At 41.0% G+C, this 21,744-nt stretch overlaps 2 protein-coding genes across 2 annotated transcripts in view; one reads left to right on the top strand and one right to left on the bottom strand.

Annotated features, from left to right (window-relative positions):
* The window catches only part of LOC113007797 (general transcription factor IIF subunit 2-like), a 64,405-nt gene that overhangs the window by 12,557 nt on the left and 30,104 nt on the right, over window positions 1–21,744 (bottom strand). The window lies entirely within an intron of this gene.
* Window positions 15,563–17,529, top strand: kctd4 (potassium channel tetramerization domain containing 4). Its single transcript, XM_026144739.1, has one exon. It carries the CDS (start codon window positions 15,903–15,905, stop codon window positions 16,677–16,679), a length of 777 nt encoding a protein of 258 aa, XP_026000524.1. The 5' UTR covers window positions 15,563–15,902; the 3' UTR covers window positions 16,680–17,529.

Consider the following 21,744-nt stretch of genomic DNA (forward strand, 5'->3'; position numbering starts at 1 on the left):
TAAGCTTACCAACACTGGTTTAGAACAGAAGCCTGAATCGGACAGCCCAATGTGAGGTGGGTTTTTAGTCTTCTTCCGCTTTAGTTTGATTTTGCACATGACTCCCATCTCCCTTATTTGTATTTGATCTTTGTGAGCAATTGGACATCAGCAGCATTGCATGATCCTCCATCCATCCATCTTCTTCCGCTTATCCGGGCCCAGGTCGTGGGGGTAGCAGAGAAGCCCAGACCTCCCTCTCCTCAGCCACTTCACCCAGCTTGTCCGGGAAAACACCAAGGCGTTCCCAGGCCAGCTGAGAGATTTAATCTCTTCAGCATGCCCCGGGCCCTCCTCCCGGTGGGACATGCCAGGAACACCTCGCCCAGGAGGCATCCTTGTCAGATGCCCGAACCACCTCAACTGGCTCCTTTTGATATGGAGCAGCAGTGGCTCTACTCTGAGTCCCTCCCAGATGTCTGAACTTGTCACCCTATCTCTTAAGGGGTCTCCAGCCACCCTTCGGAGGAAGCTCATTTCCATGGCTTGTATCCACTATCCTGTTCTTTCGGTCACTACTAGTGACCATAGGTGAGGGCAGGGATGTAGATCGACCGGTAAATCGAGAGCTTCGCTTTTACGCTCATCTCTCTCTTCATCACAATGGACCGGTGCAGCGTCCGCATCACTGCAGCCACAGCACCAATTCGTCTGTCGATCTCCGGCTCCCTTCTCCAGTCACTCGTGAACAAGACCCCAAGATACTTAAACTCCTCCACTTGGGGCAGGAACTCGTCCCCGACCCAGAGTGGATCACCCTTTTCTGGCTGAGAACCATGGCTGCGAACCGTTCCAGTGCGAGCTGGAGGCCACTACCCGATGACGCCAACAGAACCACATCATCCGTGAAAAGCAGAGATGAGATTCTGAGACCACCTGCGTGATCCTGTACATTAGATTCATTTAACCCACAGACACAACCATGACATAGACTTATTGTAGCTCAGGTGGCAGAACGGAAAGGTACATGCATGACTCTATGAGATTAGATGGTACTGCACAGGAGAAAACTGCAACACCAAAGACAACTACAGCTATCAACTGCTCTGAGAGCTAAAACTAACGTAAACCCAGAAAGATTACAGTTGGCAACAGGGGTATAATGGCTGCGAGGAGGAAATACGAGTCCATACGACAGGAAGGACAAAAGTTACTGATGTGGTTACACAGTGGTAAAAATTAAAAAGCTCCACCCAACATGCAAAAACCCAGTGAAAAAGATATTTTTCAGTTTTATTAATGACATTACTGTTCAGCTTCTGTAATGTTACTTTAGTTACTGTTAAACTAAAGTGTTCAGCAGTTATTTTATAATTTTACACCAGATAAAACCAGAGTGCTTACATTCGACAAACGCTGTGTCACTGCTACTGCACTATAATGCTTGGTCTTGGGAGCTTGTGGCAGTAGATTCACACTTTGAGGCAGTGTGTCATCACTGACAACAGCTGATTGGAAAAGAAGGGTGGAAAATGGCCTTTATTTAATTTTGCTGCTGCCTGCGAACTGCAGTCACAGATAAAATGATTTTCAGTATAATTTATATATCGCAAATGTAATAATCATAAAATAATTTTGAGGCTTTATCGCCCACCCTACTATAGATGGTGATTCCACCAGTGACTTTTTCCACATCATCACTAGAGGGTGGTTCATTTTAAAGCATTACACTGTTGGTTAAAATAAGAATTTGGTGGTGTTTTTTGGGGGATAAGGACAATCTCGGACTGATCCCAAGAAGTTGATTCTGTTCGTCTGGGCGTAGCGTTTTCAGTGGGAGAAACATCTCAGCTTTTATGGATTTCCTTAGCTGGATATTTAAGATTACATCAAGACACTTTCTCAGACTGAGTTGAGTAAACTGTACTTTTGTAACTTTCTGCTGTGTTTTACAGTGTTCAAAGAGTTGAAAGTGAGACTTTAAATCAACTGGCTTCAGATAAAGTCCAGGAAACTAAAAAAACTTTTCTTTTTAAGTGCCTCCTGCCTCTTTATGTAATCCCAGACTGACTCACTGATGTTGCCATCGGGGCTCTGTGGGGGGTCATACCACATGCTGCTGGACTCCTCCTTACTCTTTCTATATATTCAAGGTCGCAGTCTCACTCTGCAAAGTGCACTCAAGACCAGTAAAGCGCTTTTCCGGTTCAGCGTCTCTTACATGTGAAGAAAACAGTGGCAGAGACAGAAATGTCCAGATGCATTTCACTCTTTTTCAGGTTTTAGCTGGAATCACTCGTCTCCCACATTGTTGCGTAACACTCGCACTTCCTCTCTGCCTGCCCATCATGTCATACTATAAATTACAGAGGCCTGAATTTAACAAAGATAACCTAACGCCGACTTACAACACCATCCTGAATACAGACGGCACAGTCCGATCCCCAAAAGGAAAAGGTATGCGCGCAGCCGCTGACAGTGATGTCATCCAAAGACATATTGTGTTGGGTGCCGAGTTCCTGCAGCTTAAAAAGGCCAAATACATCGTAAGTTGCATAATTATTACAATAAAAATAGAAAGCGCTTCAGGTGTTTCCACATCAGAGCTGACGTCCGCTGAGCACATCTGCATCACAGCCCGGTCATGTCTTCAATCAGGCTGGCTTTTAAAAGCAGCACTTTTTCTGTTAATGATTTTTTTTTCCTTTTATAACAGCTTTACCAAATTCAAGGACCCTTTCTTCCATTTTTATTTTGCATTTTTATCTCTTTGTTTGAAGACAAACACTCGAACTGGAAATTTATTTCAGACAATGTGTTCCCCCCCCCAAAGAAAATCCCTCCCTCTGCTTTTAGCCCACTGCTTCACGCACCCTTGTTCTTTTATTTCATACAGATCTATTCAAAATACATTTTCTCTTCTCACAGATGAAGCTCTGCCAGATAACAAATTGGGAACAAAGACCATCAGCGCACACGCTGACTCTAATTGCAGCACATTTCAATATATTCAGCGGTCTTCAGGGTTTGCTTTTTCCAAGGCGCCCAATCGTTATTAATCAAACAGACTTCTTCAATATGTCCTCACGTTTGAAAGTGCAACCAAGACAAAAGAAAGCTGACAAAAGAAGCTCCAGCAAGGCAATTGTTCAAGGGTAATATTTTTATGACCACCAATCATTTTATCACAGAACAGCAGAGCTAACAATTACTGTACACAGTGGTGGTGCCCACAGTGATTTAGGCGAGCAGACAAAAATGCAAAGTACCAAGAACATTGGCATATTTTCCCTCTTAATAAAAAGCCCACCCATTTACTGCAGTTCAATCTATTCATAATATTAGCACCACTTAATACAAAAGAAGCCAGGAGATTAAGTAAATTAGCTGATTAAAGAGCGGCATGATAATTTAAAATTTATTGAGATCTGAGCAAAGCTTTTAAGAATACGAGGCCATGTCTGATTCAACAACTAAAGCATTAAACAGCTGAATAATTACTAATAAATGACGGAAAAAAGAAAATAAATAGGCCACGGAGAAGTCAAGACCTGTATCAGCTATAATCCAGATGTGTAAATACATTTAATGCCATTACATTTAGCTAATTCTGTAAGAGCAGAGAAGCGAAAAGTGTCCGAGTGAAGACGGCAGAGGAAGAGAGACACAAGCGCGAGGAGGTCACTCGTCCACCCCCTCATGCTCATCTCTTACCTCCATCTGCTCCGAGGCCCTTTCCTCAAAGCTGTGACCTTCCTAATGTTAAAACAACAAACAGCTTTCCGCCCACTAGACCTTCATCCACCAACACCGTCTCTCCATCTGTTCTCATCTGTTTCACTAACATGCAGAAAGCCTGCATATAGAATCAGAGCAATAAATACGTCAAAGAAATTCATCAGGCACGGATGCTTTCTCTTCTCGCCTAACAGCGCATCCATTTAATTTTTTTTTTTTTTCAACGTTTATTGACCTCAAGCTTCATTCGGCAGCTACAAAAAGATTTTGCTCTTACAAACACAAGATCTAACCCATTGCATAAGCAGCTTTTGTTACTGTGCTCCAGGCTCTTCAGGTGACCCCGGTTCTGTTTTATTATTATAATTTCATTTCTGCTCAAAAACAGCATTCTTTCCTCCGACCTCAGCTGGGATGGGATTGAAGCCCGGTGACCTCCTGGATATATTGCCAACTGTGATCTTCATGGGTTTACACTAGTTTTTGCTCTCAGGAACCGTTTGTAGGCACACGAGTATTCAGAAAAAAAGCACAATTTGAATAATTTCACACACAAACTGATGTTCATAAAGACAGATGGCGCAGTGAGAACGCACACACGCGCATACACATGGTTTTCTAGAGCCAGCTGTAGGTGATAAGATGAAGTGGAGATGGAAGTATAAGGTGTGAATCTACAATCGATGTATGGTCATGTGAAAATCAGCTGATTTCTTCTAGACTTGTGCACTGCTTACTTTTATACCTTCGTGTGCTGGATTTCCTTATAACACGTAACTAACGTTTTACCCACTTCATTTACAATCATGAACTAAGAAGACGTAAACACAGGGGTGATGTAGTGCAGCAGCAGATCAGATCTCAACTGGAAATGGTTCAATTAAAGCCGCAGTAGGCAGAAATGTACAAAAATGGCCCTTTCTTGGCTTCTCTGTCAACACATTTCAGCAGTTTGTCCAAATTTTGTTCATTCTGCGCTCCAGATGGGTTGAGACTGTTAAAAATCTTAATTGTGATGACCGCGTTTAAGCTGCATTAATGCTGATAGCGTTTTTTTATTTATTTATTTATTTTTAATTAGTTCGTCCCCGTTTGTACTTCTTCTGTGTTGTAAACGCGCAAATCAGTCCATGCATGATTACATTGCCCCGCCCATCAAAAAGTCTGCACATGCGCGAATATATCACACATTGTTCGACTGACGATTCCCGGTTGGAAAATTTTTACATATCGCCCAACCCTATTGTGCGTATTATATTCCTTGTTTCAGTTATCACGCTTTCTCCATGTTCCTTTTATCTTGTTGTCGAGTCTCAGTCTGTTTGGTGTTTAGCGCAGACACCGTACCAGTCCTTCTATATAACTTCCAAACATACCAGTCACATTTGTTGAGGTCTATGTCTTTGTGACTTGTACTTTTGTTTTTGGGAAGGTGCACAAAGAGCTATGCTGTAAAGCAAGCATTAGGCAATCCTCAGTTTTGGCTTTGCACAAGACTCCAACCCTGTTATCCCAGGTTCAAGTCCTCTGCAAAGTCTTACCTTCTGTGTAGACCGTTCCTTTTCATACAGATAACCTAAAAGGGTTTTGATTAGCCGAAGTCTCTTGTCACAGACTAGATTAGCTAAAGCCAGTATAGCTGTCTAATTCCCTCTCATGCCATCTGAATAAAAAATTTGTTGAAAGGTTATTATGAGCGTTTTGTTTTTTTCTTTTTCTTTTTCAGTGTCAGTGAAAACGTGTGGCCTAACCCAGCTCTGCACTCTGCACTATTACAGCCTCCATGATTTTCCAAGTAGCAGTAGTGACAGATCTATTGCTTTGGGTTGCTTTTAAATTGTATTGTATGTATAGCAAAGTGACTGTGTTCAGTTTTTTGGACAGTTAAGCATGATTGATATCATAATAACAAAAAATACCATCTAAAAGTGCCGCAGTCAGAGCCACAATATAGTGCAGTGGAAAGCAGTGCAGACATGGGAGTTGTAAAAAAATAAAAATAAAAATAAAAATAAAAAACATGTAGCAGCACAGTTTCTTTTATATAGTTGAGATGCAGGAAAATATGTTTGTTCTAAACGTCAAGGTTTTGTATCAAGTTTTTCAGATCTTGGATCTTAAAGAATTGCAATGGAGCTTTTATATGTATTTAATGAGTCCGTTTCTGCAGTAGGTGAAATCTTTGCTCAGCATTTGAGCAAAGCTTTCAGATCATCCTCTCCGGGGCATCAACACGCTGACATCACTGGTCTTTGGAGAGATTTAGACTTTGATTTCTCCTTATCAGTTTTTTTCAGCAGGTCTCGCTTTGCTTCAGGATCATTTCGATGCTGAAACATCCACTTCCTTACTTATTTTACTCAGTTAATTGTGGCTTACTTCTTCATTTTTTGCATCCAAATAGATTTTGTATACTTCTTGACTCCATCATCAATAAATGCATGCACCTGAAAGTATTTGTAAATTATTGTACTCTGGTTACTTTCAGGGCCGTAGTTACTGATGTAGGGATATTTTTTTCCAGGTGCTTTGTTGTGAAGCCTTTTTGGTGTTTGAGAAATGTTCATTATTATATGATTAACCTCATGACTTCACACTTGATGATGGTTTATATGTGATGAGTTAATAATATGGGGCTATAAAAAGTCACAGCTCTGCACATAATGACTGCTGCTTTGGCCTTTGTTGGAGAACCTTGACAGCGCCACCGAAGTGGTGAAACCCTATTAACTCTGACCAAAGTATTGTTATTTAAACAGTAAATGCTTCTCCAGGCCTCTCTATGTGTTCAAAAGGCAAAAGATAAGAAATATATATATTAGCATTTGTTTCCAGACTATTTTTTGTAAGAGAGAATATTGAGGAAAAAGCTGCTGATTTGCTGTTTGATCTGCATTCCCAGCCTTACCCTGACCACGAGCTGTGGGCAGTGACCAAAAGAATGACATCATGAGTACAAACAACTGATGAAAAGAAGCCAGTTGAGGTGGTTTGGGGATCTGACGAGGATGCCTTCAGGAATCCTTTTAGGTGAGGCGTTTCATATCAAACTGGGAAGAGATCCCCGGATACACTCAGAACATGCTGCAGAGATTACATTTGTCAGCTGGCTCAGGAACACTTCAGTGTCTCTGTTTAGACCGCTACAACCAAAATATGCACCCAGATCAGTGACAAAAATGGATGGATGGTACTACTTCTTGGTTGATCCATGTGATATGTCAGAACTACACTAATGAATATGTGAAATCCATGGAGTCAGATAAAACACACCAATTATTTAAACTACAGGAATGCCTTAAAGACCTGGATGACTTTTATTTTCTGTTTCTAAATTGAGATGAAACTGAGGTTATTGTACTCGGCTTTAAAAATCTTATAAATATGTTGTGTAACTAGATGCTTACTCTGGTACTCTGTTAGCTTGGCCTGCAGTAACACTGTGAACACTGTGAGGAATCTTGGGAGTCTGTTGTTGACCAGGATGTGCTTTTCAATGCGCATACTAAACAAATATGTCAGACTGGTTTTTTCCATTTGCGCAACATCTCCAAAATTAGAAACCTCAGAGTGATGCTAAAACACTAGTTCGTGCCTTTATTACTGCTATGTTAGACAACTGTGAGTCTGTGGAACCAGTTCCCAGGCTGGACAGAAGCTGTCTCTACTTTTAAGAACAAGCTTAAGACTTTCCTCTTTGACAAAGCATATAGTTGACACTGAACTGGAAACCTTTGCTATATTATAACTTATTTTGACCTACCCCACATGGTAATTTGACCCTTAAAAGTATACAATGAATACTCTCTTTAAAGTTCTTCAAGTGAGTTATGAGAAAAATGGATCAAACATCCAGGGCACCAATACTTATTTCTCTTACTTTAACGTTACAACGTTACAATGTTAATCTTACATTACATTTGTGAAGCTTCTTCCTACTGAAGCTATGATATATCATGATAATAATGTAGCTTGTTATGGAAGAGTTATAGAAAAAAAACCCCGCAGTGAATTGTGAATAAAATAGATCTTGAAATATGAAAATATCATGTAGGCAGCTCCCGTACTTAAAGCATTCTGACGACTCATAAATGCTCAAACAATAACATGAATTTTGATTCACCCCTTTGTACTCTGAAGGTTTTAACACCGAAAATATTAATATTATTAAGGCTATATTTTGTACAGCTTCTTAAAACACACCTAAGCTATTGTATATATTTAAAAATTTGGTTGACTTTATGTGGAATAATTGAGTTTGATTAATATTAAAAATTCATACAACAAAAATGCGTGGGATTAAAGTTTAATCATTTTGATGTTTTTGTTTAGGTCTGGAAACTTGAATGAAGTTTATGCATCTAGCTTTTAGACATCATCAAATTTTTATACTTGGGAGTTTACTTTATCAGCTACTAAATACAACAGACAAAGGGAAATAGACATGAACACACTGTGTGCACACATACATATACAACAGCTGTGGCAGGCTAGTCTAAACATAATGACAAGCAAGCAATGAGTTTGCTAGGGTGGGGGGTGGGTAAGGACATGACGGGGGCAAAGTCACTGATTGGATCTCCAAATATAATTTCCCATTAAAGCTCATATCTGCCAAGCCCAGAGGCTGCTTCATTAAAGAAATTTAATGATTCCATTCGTTAACTTTGAAGTGATTTTCTGACGTTTGCACTTCTACTCAACCCACTCGTTTTGATTTTAAAGTTGATTAGCAGCATCCATATGCAACAAGTAGGCTTTGAAGTGCCGTAAATACACAGAGGAGTGCTGGGCCATTTAATTACGAGTGGACCGGTCTGGCATAAATGAGTCTGTTTCTCACCTTAAAACCTCTTGGGCAAAACGGAGCATTGAGGGTTTTTAAAAAAGGTTTAAAAATAGGGTGGATTTTAATGTCAGAGTGGCTTTTATTATAAATCTCACCTTTGTGCCTTTACAGGTATCATACAATCATGCATTTTGGGAGGGGGTCATGCTCTCCTAGAACAGTAGAAAATGAAATATGCCCACCTTATAAACCCCTTAAAGAAGCTTTCATTGATTATTTGCCAACCTCTCAGGACAGTCTTTGTACAAACACACCTGAACTTTAATTGATGCATACAAGCCATGAAAGTATAGTTATGAGCTGAGCAGTTTCCATGAAGATTATAGGCTTTATCTAAAAGATGGATCTGTCTAAATACTGAATCCATTGGATAAATGCCTTTAAGCTGGATTCTTTTAATCTCCCGCAGAGAGGGACTCCTCACGGCTCCTTGGACCTGTGACCTCAGTAAATGCTTTTCTGACCAATTTATGGGCTCTGTTGATGCTTTGAAGTCACACTAAATACAAGATGATGTTTATTTTGTAAATTATGGTCATTATTATCTACTAAGATGGATAAACAAAGGTATAATCATCAGTTATTGACATATGATTAACAAAGCATTAGCCTTGGTTCCACAGTTTCAGTCAGATCTGCCCTGTGTTCGAGGCATCTGGTTTTAAAGAGCTAAAAACAGAGAGTGATGTTATGGTGGCTACAGTCATCATTTATATACAGTCTACGGTTTCTGGGCACTGCATTTTCAAACTTCTACATTAGCATTTTGGCTGCTGAGATACATTTTTAAAGCCAGAATTCGCCATATTTAGACGAGAGGGTCAAGCGTTAGGTCATCAATTGGAGGTGCAACACATAAAAGCACAAATCTCCTAATTACTTCTAAGTAACCGACTAATTAAGTACTAATATTTCAATCACCAAAACTGGAGCACTGACTTCTTCGGCTTGCTGTGCTACACAGGAAGCCATGTCATAAAATTGCATTAAAATGCTCCAAAAAGGAACCAAAAGCGCAAACACAGTACAAAGGTCCCATTCAGTGGCTGCTGTTACTCGAGGTGAGGCCCGTGGCAGGGACACGTGTCAATTAAAACAACCTCGTCAGTTTCCAAATGAGAAATTGCTTTTTTACTATCCTGTAAATGTGCTCTTAACCTGGCTCAATTTCAGGTTGCTGCTTGATTCATAAAGAAAATTGAAGACAGTTACGTCCTTTAATCTTGAAATGATGTTAATTGAGGGATCACTGAAACTCAGCTGGGATTTTGTAGGAGCATTGAACTCAGTGACTTCCTGTCGGTTGCCCACAGCTGGCCACGTGTAAAAATTTCCCGAAGATCACCCAGCAGCAGAAACAATAAGACCTTTAAATTGAGAGTGATGTGCTCATTTACGCATGTGGCACAGCAGCGTTAACTTAATTAAAGGAGTCAGTCAGGATGCAACAGAAAATAATGTTGTTCTGCAAATCCGATCTATACAGTGGACCTGCTGGTAATAAAGCCTCTGAATGAATCTTGACCTCTGAACATTTTTAATAATGTATAAATCATAACGCATAAAATTCATTTATACTGCTTTAATTGTGATGTAGAACACAGGATTGTGGAAGTAAACTTTTTAGCAGCTTGGATAAATCTGAGCCTCTTCCTGACCAGGTCTATGTTCATTTTCTTGGCAGGTACTCACTGAGCACGTTGCAATTAGGTTTTAAACCAAATATCCAATCAGCAATTACACGGCAGGAAGTCTGTGTATTTAGGCGTGTAGACACGGTGACCTGCTGAAATTCAAACTGAGCATCAGAAAGGAGAAGAAAAGTGATTTAAGTGACTTTGAATATGGCACGCTCGTTGGTGCCAAATGGTCTGGTATGAATATTCACAAACTGCTGATCTGCTTGGATTTTCCCAAAGAACCGTCTCAGGGGTTTACGCAAAACAGTCCAAAAAAGAGAAAATGTCTACTGAGTGGCTTCAAGCTGAGGCTGAGAAGAAGCTGAGGCTGAGAGGGTCAGAATTTGGCATAAACAACATGAAAGCATGAATGCATGCTGCCTCGTATCAATTGATGGGGGATTCATGCTAAGTACCATAAGGGCAGTACCGTCAATTCCTCCTATACATTTGTCCACTTGTTTTTTTAAAAAGTTCAGAGAATAATTATCATCTCAATATAAGGACTAATTATCCATCCATCCATCCCCTTCTGCTCATCCTTATCAGTGTTGTGGGAGGGCATATAAAACTCTGGGACATTACCACATGGTAGTTAACACATAATGCACCAGCACCAGCATAAATGCCAGCAATGACGTTGGCTGCTTATGTACGTTAAGTCGTAGGCTCTGCAAAGATTCCCTTTAGAAGTCTAAATATGGCGTCAGGCTGGTGGTGTTGTGGGGGATATTTTTTTAGCACATGTTGGGCTCCTTAGCACCAACTGAGCATTTAAATATCAAGGCCTACCTGAGTACTGTTGCTGACCATGCCCACTGTACTAAGCCTCAACAGTCAGCAGATCTCAATCCAAAAGAGCACCTATGGGATGCGACAGAAAGGGGAGGTTGGTTCGTGGATGTGCAGCCGACAACTCTGCAGCCACTGTGTGATGCTGTCACATCAACACAGCTAAAATCTCTGAGGAATGTTTTGAGCACATTGCTGTTATCTGTGCCATGAAGAATTAGGACAGTTTTCTCAGAGCCTGGTTCTGCCCGAGGCTTCTTCCTGTCAAATGGAAGTTTTTCTTTCCCACTGTCACCAATTGCTTGCTCATAGCCCATTTGATTGTTTGGGCTTTCTCTGTATTATTGTAGGATATTTACCATAATAATATAAAGCGCCTTGAGGTGACTACTGTAGTGATTTGGCACTATATAAATCGAAAGGCAAAAAGCGATCCAACCCGGTACCAGCAAAATGTACCTAATAAAGTGGCTGGTGAATGTATACCTGAGCAGTTTCTTTCTATTCAGGAAGTTCTGACTTGTTACACAAAACTGCTCTACACCCATGCCAGCAGCTCTGTGAGGCAAATACTACATATACTACATACAAATACTAATAAACCAATATTTAAGAGGTGTAATATTAAGCATCAGGATAGTTTTTCATCACAAATCAGGCAGCCTTTTGTTGATTTTTTTATTTATTTGTTTTTTTATAGAGATGGGAGCTCCGTGTGCATTTAAACATTGTTTATGATATATTTCCCCTTTTCCTCCATGGGTCATATTTGCTTGTTTGTATTACTGAAAAAATAATATTGGTAATAGGGTGCTGATATTCATAAAAAGAAAAAGTAGCTGTGATCAAATCAAAATTCACACAGTCATCATTTTAAAAATACGCTGCTCCCATCTGATCAGCTCGATCCACTGGGACTAACACATGCAGACCCTTTACAGCAGACAGACTTCCATAATGAATAAAGCGAGAGATTGACAGCTCCGAGCTCGCGCAAGACCCCATTTTAAGTGGTTGCCATGCCAGCTTCACAGCAGTCAGTGACTCCATGTTACACCACAAGCTCTTAGAGCGGCTCTATGAATAATTCACCACCTTTAAGAGCGAAGGAGAGTCCTTGCTAGCAGCATTTTGGGGAATTTATTTCAAACATTCAAAAAGCTGTCACTTTGACAACAGCCGCGACTAACAGATTCCCACCGACGTTTGAAGACGACGGCGGTCCCCGGCGAGGCTGTTTAAATAAAGAGAGCAGAAAGCAGGTCAAACCTCCCACAATCCTCTCCGCTGCATCTTGTCCTCGTTTGTGATTCCAATTGAGTGTCGTTAACGATGATACAACTAATCACTTATGAACAGAAAGATCACAGAGGCGACGTGCAGGAGCCGTCGTTTTGGGGATCAACTACCCCACGTAGGCAAGGAAAAGAAGCATTTCAGTCACACATCAATCAGAGAGCGCTCGCATGTTTGAATAAAGTGTTTCAGTTCAAGTGAATCTTCAATCAGTGCACTTGCCTACATGATTCATTTACATCTACAGCAGCAGCAGCAGCAGCAGCAGCTCTGAGGAGTAAGTGGGTGATAACCTGTTGCATCAGTGGAACATACTTGTTGCTTTTTCGGTGGAAAAGCAATCAGTGTAGCCTATTTTATTCATTTCTGTCTGTTATTAAGGGTAAAAGAGCAGGGATAAATGGAGGATCTACAAATAAGCAGACACACATGAAAAAGACTTTTTAATGTAATATACTCTGATTTATAACCTTTCTGCTTCATTATTGATTCTTAAAAGGTGCAGCAATGCAGCTATTTTTCATGCTCACAGGGATTATTCAGTTTAATGTATTGCATTCTAATATATTTAGATTTAACAGCTATTCACTGACATATTTTAAAGCAATCAAGCCAAAATTTTCAGTAGTTACAGAAACAAGTGTGAATATTTGCTGGTTTTCTTTAAACTGAATAGCTTTAGGTTTTTCACACTGGGGTGTAACCAATAATCATTTTGTTGAAGCTCTTAAATTAATTATAATGCATTTTTTCTTTTCTGCCTTTTAATTTTTTTCCCCCCTCATTCTCATTAGATCCATTGTGGGGTAAAAGAGAAGCCATGCATAAGGCAGGACTTCATTTTACGCATCAGAAAGGAAACAAAGAAAAGAAATAAATAGATAACCAACAGATCCAAAAGCACCCAAATGCAGATACAAGTCATTCACAAAACTCTGCAATATTCACAACATACTCAGCACCAAGACATCTGCCCGTTACTGCTGGATTCTGACCTGATCTGAATAATCTAAGCTGCATGGGTAATCTCCCAATTGAAGACCTTGCCTAAATGTTCTATAATTTATGCAGAGGCTGTCATTCATCACATTGGTACCTCACCATAAATAAGAAAATGAGGTGTAATCAGAAACTTGTTTTAATGTCACTACCCACTCTGATTTAAAAGCATCCTTATTGTATTGATTCCTTAATGAACTAAACATAAGAGGATAACTTGATCCTGCTGGTATCCAATAATCCACACCACAAACCATGTCTGGACATTTTTATTCACCTTAAGTAGTTTCTTCAGAAATTTACCATGAAAAACTTCGATAAACGAGATATCTTCACACCTCTGACTCATATACTGGTAAGCAACTGCAGCAGGGCTTCAACAGATAATCCCGAGTCTCTAGCTTTAGTTATCCCACTGTAAAAGGCATTTTTTTAGCCTGCTTTACTCATTTTCGACAAGCTTGCTACCGCTAAATGTTACATCGAGATAACCTAATCTTCCACTACTCGTATAACTGTATTTTCTCACAAGGCAAGTAAATTTAAATGCCTTAACAATATTTTGCTAGTGAGTAATCAAACATAAACACCACTGCAAAAGAAGGCGCCCCGTCTCCGTTGCCCTCCGGTGACAAACCGCCACAATCCAGGTATTTTGTCACTGCCAGACTTCTGTGCAAGTGATGATAAATTATGCAAATTAACTGGCATTGCCTCCCTGGTGTAAAAACACATCTAAAGTAGGTTACAAACCGTCTGCACTGAAATATTTCTGCAGCAGTAGCTGCGCGGGTCAGAATCAAGAGTAAACATGGATTTAGTGTGCAGGCTATCGGGCCTGAGTGTTTGTGTAAGTGCTTGCGTGATAAATAAGAAATGCAGGGAGTTCAACATGGGAGCAATCTGACTGCTGACATTTTCCACTTCTAATATAGAAACACCAACAAGTAATAAAGAGGACACGAGGAAAACCTGTTCTTAAAAGGCGACTGCATAATAAGACTGATGCAAAGATGTTTCTTTTATGGATTATATGTTTACCAAAATCATTAAATCACCACATGGAAGCTGAAGTACACATTGATCTTGCACACTCACACTTTAGAGCAGCTTCTGCTATAAAATGAACATCTACCACAAAACTGATACGTATCATTTACCGTTATTTATTTAGTAGCTTCCTAGAATGGTAATTTTTCTTCCATTTTCAGCCCAACTACAGTTATTTAACATAGTGTTTAGTGTGTTAGAGTGTAAGCATGAAGCACCAGACCAAATCATCTGCGTGGTATGCGCAGACTTTTATGTTTTTATCACACGCTGTTACCAGTCAGCACTGCTGGAGCCGCTCTGCGTGTTTCCTCGTGTTTGATATGAACTGTGATTTCTTTCACATTTGTAGTCGCGCTGGAGGAGATACAAAAAAAAAAAGAAAAAAAAAAAGAGTGAAACGCAGAACAAAAATAAGCACACACGGACACACGTAAACAGCGACGGCGTGAGTCGTTAGTACCGAGCGACCAGTGGACCATTTTTCCCCTGACAGGAGGCTACAGGCCAAAAGCATTAACCAATTCAAAAGCTGTCCTTCATGACCGGACCACCGTGGACTGTAATTGGTCCATTTCCTTCACAAGGCCCTCAAAGCGAGCGCACACACACACACACACACACACACACACACACACACACACCGCACACATGGGCACGATCAATAAACAATTTGCTAAGACAGAGGGCCCGCCTGTTACCTCGCAAGAAGGAAAGCAGGAGAGTCACATAAATTTACATGAAACGAGGCCAGCCGCCTCCTCCCCGTCATGACCGGAGATTTCAGACAGATTCCAGTTCACATGAAGCGCTGTGTGGTAAAACAGATGGATCTGGCTGCAAAAAGGAGTTTCATATTCAGACTCACACACGCTGAGACAATTTCACACCACAAAAATTATGGAAGCAACCCTCCCCCCTCCATCTGGTGAAAGCATGGCTTGCGTGCATGTGTGTGTATGTGTGTGTTAACTAACAGCTAGAGCTGAGCTTTGCACCTTTTTTATCCAAGATAATTAAAGACAGAGTGAAAGAAAGAAAAAGAGCGAGCTTCTGGAGTCTGTACTCCTCTGATGTTTGCTCACATACTCCCTCTCTCTCCTCCCTGTATGTGACGCTGCCTGCCCACCCACTCTTAAAGAGAGAGAGAGAGACAGAAAGAGTAGAAGAGACAGAGAGAGAGAGAGAGAGACAGCGAGAGGAGGGACACGGAGCAGAACAGAGAGCGAGTCTGTTTTCAGCTCCCAGTTCACTGTCGCTCCTCTGCCAGGCAGCACTCACCCATCCACCATCACACACTCTCAGACACATTTGCTCTCACTATACAGACAGCTGACAACACCTTCTCATTTCCTCTGCTGCCGCACCGACCCACAAAGTCAGATCCAAAGGAGAGGGGGGAAGAGAAAGAAAAAAAAACTGACTCGATTGGTACCGAGCACACACAGACACACACGCGCACAGCTGAGCAGACACACCAGCTCCGAGGCTGGGTCGAGGCTGGAGAGGGCGTCTGGAGAATGGAATGGGACCTCAGCAGGATGGAAAGTGAACTGAGGCACATCAACCCGGACCTGCTGCAGCCCAGCAAGAGCTTCAAGAAGCCCTCCTCGGGCACCATCACCCTCAACGTAGGGGGGTTCCTGTACACGGCCCACCGGACCACCCTTGCCAAACAACAGGGCTCGTTTCTCGAGGAGGTGGCCAACGGTAAGAAGGCGGTCCAGCACACCGATTCCATGGGCAACCCCTTCATCGACAGAGATGGTCCGGTTTTTCGCCATGTGCTCAACTACCTCCGAACAGGAGAGCTCCAGCTGCCCGATGACTTCCGGGAGGCGGGGCTCCTGCGACGAGAGGCCGATTTTTACCGCCTGACTGAACTGGTGGAGGCTGTGGTCGAGTGGGAAACTCAGAGGGCGGCACTGCGGGAACCCGCCTTCCTGGAGGTGACGGATAGCCACGAGAGGTCGCAGGGCCTCAAGGTGTACTGCAGTGACCCCGCCTTCATCGATAAGGTCAAAGGGCGGCTGGTGCAGATCTCCAAGAGCCGCTTGGATGGCTTTCCGGAAGAATTTGTGGTGTCATCCAACGTGATACAGTTCCGACACTTCATCAAGTCGGAGCCTGGCTCGCGGCTCGTTCTGAAGGAGGACAGCACATTCCTGTGCACACTTGACTGTCTGAAACTAGAGACAGTGATGCTAGCACTGAGATCGGGCTTCAAGCTTGTCACCTGCCTTGATAGCAGCAAAGGCTCCGTGGTGGTGGCCGAGGCCCTGCATTTTGTCAAGTAGGATGAAGATGATGAAGGGGGCGGGGAGGGGGAAGATAGAGGGAGAAAGGAAAGAGCCTGTTTCTATATCCACCCTGTGAGGTATTGGTTTGAAAGTGTTGTAAGATGTGCCGAGCTGTAATGTGTCATTGATAGAAGAACTGGTGGGTAGGTCTGTCGTACAGGGCAGGTTTTAAATGTTTACTGCACAATAGTGGCTTACACACACACGGGATACGTTTTTGGGTGATTGTTCTGAGCAGAATGGTATTTTAGCATCACCGTTTGCACTGCTTTGTATTTATAGAACTCAAAATGACCCACATCATCTTGACATTTATAGCATCTTTAACTGCATCTGGTTAGGTATCATGCAAAAGTTTAAGTGACGCGAAAGTCGACGGCGAGTCCTTTCACACAGAAGACGAGCGCGTCGAATTAAGGTTTTAAAAACTGCTTGTGTTGCGTGATGTGCCATTCAGCTTTTACTACAGCCTGTGTGTGCACACGTGTGTGTATGTGTGCTGGCGTGCGTGTGTGTCCACTGCTAAACCCACCCCTGTGTGCTGTGTTTAGTTGGTTTAATAGCTTGTGCTCAGTTTATTAGCCTCTCCGGAGCCTGAAGGGACAGCCACAGCTCATTCGGATCGATTTGGATGGACAAAGCGAACTTCACAACCAAATGTTTGAGTTTTGAGTGCAAAGAACTGTGATTATTGTAAGGGCTTTGAATCTAGCATGATGCATGTGCACTAAATAAACTGTGTGTTTGTTAGTGCTGTGAGCCTCTGTGAAGCCAGTGACACAAAAAATAAAATGCCTATTACTTTTCAATGTGAGTATTTTACAAATAAAAGTGAGACTAAAACTCTTGGGTCAGAGTGTTTTGACGTTTAATGTCGCTGCTTTTGTGTGACAAACCTCACAAAAACTGCTTCCGTTAATGAGGAAACTTATTTTATACTATCAGGCAGCAAGTCTTAGTATTAGATTATTTTTCTTTCATACAATAGCTTAAAAGCTACACTTATAACCATTTAGTCCTGACCCTGCTGAACTTACAGTCTGTACAGAGTGAGACTGTTACCCACTGAGTCAGACAGGAGCATTATTAATGTTACGTATCCAAATGGGAGTTATACACAGACTTGGCTCTTGCTTACAGCCAGTACTTTTCCATGCTATAAATGATGCACTTCTGCAGTTCTCCAAACATGTGAAACACTGTTTTCCACATCTGGAAAATTAAAAGGAGAAGGGAGTCTTTTCCACGGTTTTACATGCCGGCCAGTGGAAACCTGTAGAAATTACCAGGTTTGTGATATTATTTCCTCTGATGCTGTTCCACGATGTATTGTTCAGATCACGCAGCGCTGCAAAGTAGCTAAACATCATTAACTGCAAAAAAACCCCAAGACATGGAAGCAAAAATGTTAGATAGAGGCACAGCAGTCAAAGATCTCAGAAATATAATGTACAGGAAATTCCTAAAGGAGCTTCCAGGGGGTGAAAAGGGTTTCAAAACGTATTTTATGGCAAAGTGTGGAAACTGTTAAAGCAGTTATTAATGCAGTTTCACATCACTGAAATTATAATTAACAAAACGATAATAAATTGTCAGAAAAGTAAAGGTGCAAGACTTGCTTCTAGAAGGACTTTGATTCAATCTGAAACAAAGCTCTATAGTTTCATTTGCCTTCTTGCAATATGCCACATAAAACTCTCAGAGGGGCTACAGATACAGTTAGCGGTTAGTACAGAATTTGAATGCTCTGTATTTTTGGCCGCAAAACCACGCTTTCTTAAATATTTTTAAAAAAAAATATCTAAATGAACAAACCTCTCTCGCTTATACAGATACATTAAAAAAATAAATAGAAAATAACAGCAATAGGCAACAGGTCCACTCTAAGGAGAGCACCTGACATCAATATAAAAGTCACTACTTCTCATAACGCTGCAGAGTATGCAGATGTGCTGCTGCGTAATCAGAAAGATTTCTACAAGTTAAATAAAGAGAAAGATTGCCGTGGAGCTCTGGTACAAATCTCTGACTGCACGTCAACAGTGATACAGTGAGGCTCACTGTGTGTCCTCGCCAGCGTGTCTGCAAAAAGGGTCCTAATTCAGCCCACCGACATCTGCAAAGTGTAAAAAATTGCAGTGAAGTCTTTAACTAGTGTAATATTTCCGTAAAGTAACCTGCCAGCTGTACGACAGTTGATTGAATCATAAAGTTGCAAAATATTAAAATAGCTGGAAAAAACTACGTGTGATAGTTTTGTGCCTTTCCACTAATCTACATGTAAATACAGACTGTATGAATGTGGAGAAACTGGGATACAGTGTTGAAAAAGCCAAAAAAAAAACCCCAAACAAACACTTTCCTATGGCTCAGGTGAAAATTTTTAAAGCGCGTTTAAAAAAAATCAGTGCTTTTACAAGCAAAAATCAAACTATAGGCTCAACAAATGTTGCCAATAAACTAAAAGACGCTGTTTTAAATTGATGTTCTGCTTTAACTAATGTGGCTCATATTCTCAAATAAAGTATTTTAATCATTCCTATCATATTTTCTACAGCATTTCTTTTTTATTTTCACAGGAATCCTGCAAGATTACCTCTCTAATATGAGTTCAGTGTAAGTAGCTCCAACTTGGTTACAACGCTCATTATGTTTAAAGCAAAGTCTCCCATTATTATGCAACAGCGTCTGTCACACAGTCTAATCAAAACATGCCCTGCTCTCACCCTCACACCGCCTGCTACAGTAACTGACAGCCCAAGTCGTGCTGCCTCCACAGTGCACCAGCTTCCCCTGCCGCAGCCTCGAGGGAGCCCCTTCAAACCCGTCCAGCTCTAGTGGAGATATTTGGCATTTTAAAACTGGGTCATACTCTGGGATGAATCCTGCCCTCCTCCCCCAAGGAGAATCTCTTTTTATCCCTTTTATCACTGTACCCTGATTTGTGTCATGCATCTAAGCAGCTAGTAACAGGTAACAAGTAATCATTACCTGCAAAGTCCAACTTTGCAATATTGTACTGGTCAAAAGTGCTAACCGTAGGTGTGCTTATTTTAATAGCAGGTGGATTAGTAAAATGATCTAATCAGCCTCCTGGGAGATGATGCAGAAATTTCATAAGTTCGTGACTGCAGGAATGGAAAACACATTTCACTCTGTGAGACCACTGTAATGCAAATCAATGACTAAACATGGAAGACGCTGCTTTGATTTCATCAGGTGAAACATTCCTGGCTCAAACATAATATACATCAGGAAAATCAATGGCACTGATATTACACAGGTACAGAGCTAAGTGATGGAAAACTTCTTTAATTTGAATGCACTGAGAAGTAGAATTATATGCCCCTGAGGCAAATAACTAGACAGTAAATCATCAAATATCTACTCCTACACTTTCACAAAGGATGGAAAAGAACTAAATCAATACAACAAACGAAGAGATATGCAAATGAGTTTCTCCTATGAGTCTATTTCCTTTCTAAACCGCTTAAATCAAGTTCCTCGTGATGAATACAAACTTAGCTTCAGATCTAAAAGTAGAGGCTGTGTTTACACGGAGCCTAATATTCTGATCATAAACTGTTTAAAATCTAAAACTGGATTCAAATATTTAAACACATAAATCAGGTTAACCAAGCTTGGTTCAATGGTGGTGATCTTCATGTTCACTCCCTCTGTTCTGATGTAAAATGCATGACGATATTTGCCCCGTGTGTCCATCTCTTTCCAAACAAATGGCAGCTTCCAACAGATAGTTACAGTCAAGTTTAACATCCATCTAAATGTTGCAGCAGAAATCGCCGCTGATAAGACCAGGCAATGTTTTTCTGATCTTCTGTTGTCCATCTTTGGTAACGAGAGTTTCCTGTTCTTGGGCGACAGGAGTGGCATCGGATGTTCCGCTGCTGTAATCCATCTGCTTCAAGGTTCAACATGTTCAGAGATGATCTTCTTCATACTATTGTTGTAACAAGTGGTTGTTTGAGTTGCTGCTGCTTTCTGATCAGCTTCAAGCACTCTGGTCATTCTTTTCTTACCTCTGGCATCAACAAGGCATTTTCACCCAGAGAATTGGCGCACACTTATGTTTTCTCTTTTTTGGACCAATCTCTGTAAACCCTGGAGATGACTGTGTGGGAAAATCCCAGCAGATCTGCAGTTTCTGAAACACTCACAACAGCCCAACTGGCACCAACAATGATGCCAAAGTCACTTAACTCCTCTTTATCCCCATTCTGATGTTCAATTCGAGGAGGTCGTCCTGACCGCGCCTACATACCTAAATGCAATGAGTTGCTGCCATGTGATTGGCTGTTAAAATATTTGTGTTAAAAAGCAGTTAATCAGATGAACCTAATAAAGCGACTTGGACGTTTGTCATTTGTAGTTAAGTGTTTGTCTTTGCTTTAAACTTCAACTAACACTCAAACTAATAAAAAAAGAAAACCCTGAAAAGCTAAACTGATATAAGCAACTGAAGTCCAGAAACTAAATGAAAGTAAGTTGAAATAAAAAGACAACATCAAAAGGAAATAAAAAACTAATGAAAAACCCGACGACACTAACTGAACAAATCCTCTGTGCATAGTTTGCTCTTAATGCCAACTTTTAGATGAATTAGAGAAACAATAACGAGAAACAGTTGAGACAAGATTGAGTAACACTGATGAGGAGAAATATATAACATGTATTTAAAACATTCACTGTAGTGCAGTCATTTCAATCATAATGAAAAAAAAATGCATGGTAGCAACTATAGCTACAGTACTTTCTCTTTAAAATTGAAATTTAAACACATACCCCGAAAGCAGGGGTCTCAAACTCGTGGCCTGGGGGCCACTTGCAGCCCGCGTCACCCCTACCTGTGTATTGACAGGAAGAAATGTAATGAAATTTGGCCCTTGAAGTTACCGTTTTTGTTAGGGAGGATTTGCTTGTTGTAGAGTGCAATGTTAAAATAAGTTCTTTAAAAAGCAAAACATTATTTAATATGAAGGCGATATGAGCAGAGAGTACAAACATGTTGAAGGATTGGCTATGTTAGTTCAGTGAGAGAAAA

Source organism: Astatotilapia calliptera, chromosome 16, assembly GCF_900246225.1.
Source record: "Astatotilapia calliptera chromosome 16, fAstCal1.2, whole genome shotgun sequence".
NCBI classification, from domain to species: domain Eukaryota; kingdom Metazoa; phylum Chordata; class Actinopteri; order Cichliformes; family Cichlidae; genus Astatotilapia; species Astatotilapia calliptera.

Bases quoted from the DNA above. Each gene is read 5' to 3' on its own strand.
- kctd4 (XM_026144739.1), top strand. From the start codon at position 15,903: ATGGAATGGGACCTCAGCAGGATGGAAAGTGAACTGAGGCACATCAAC.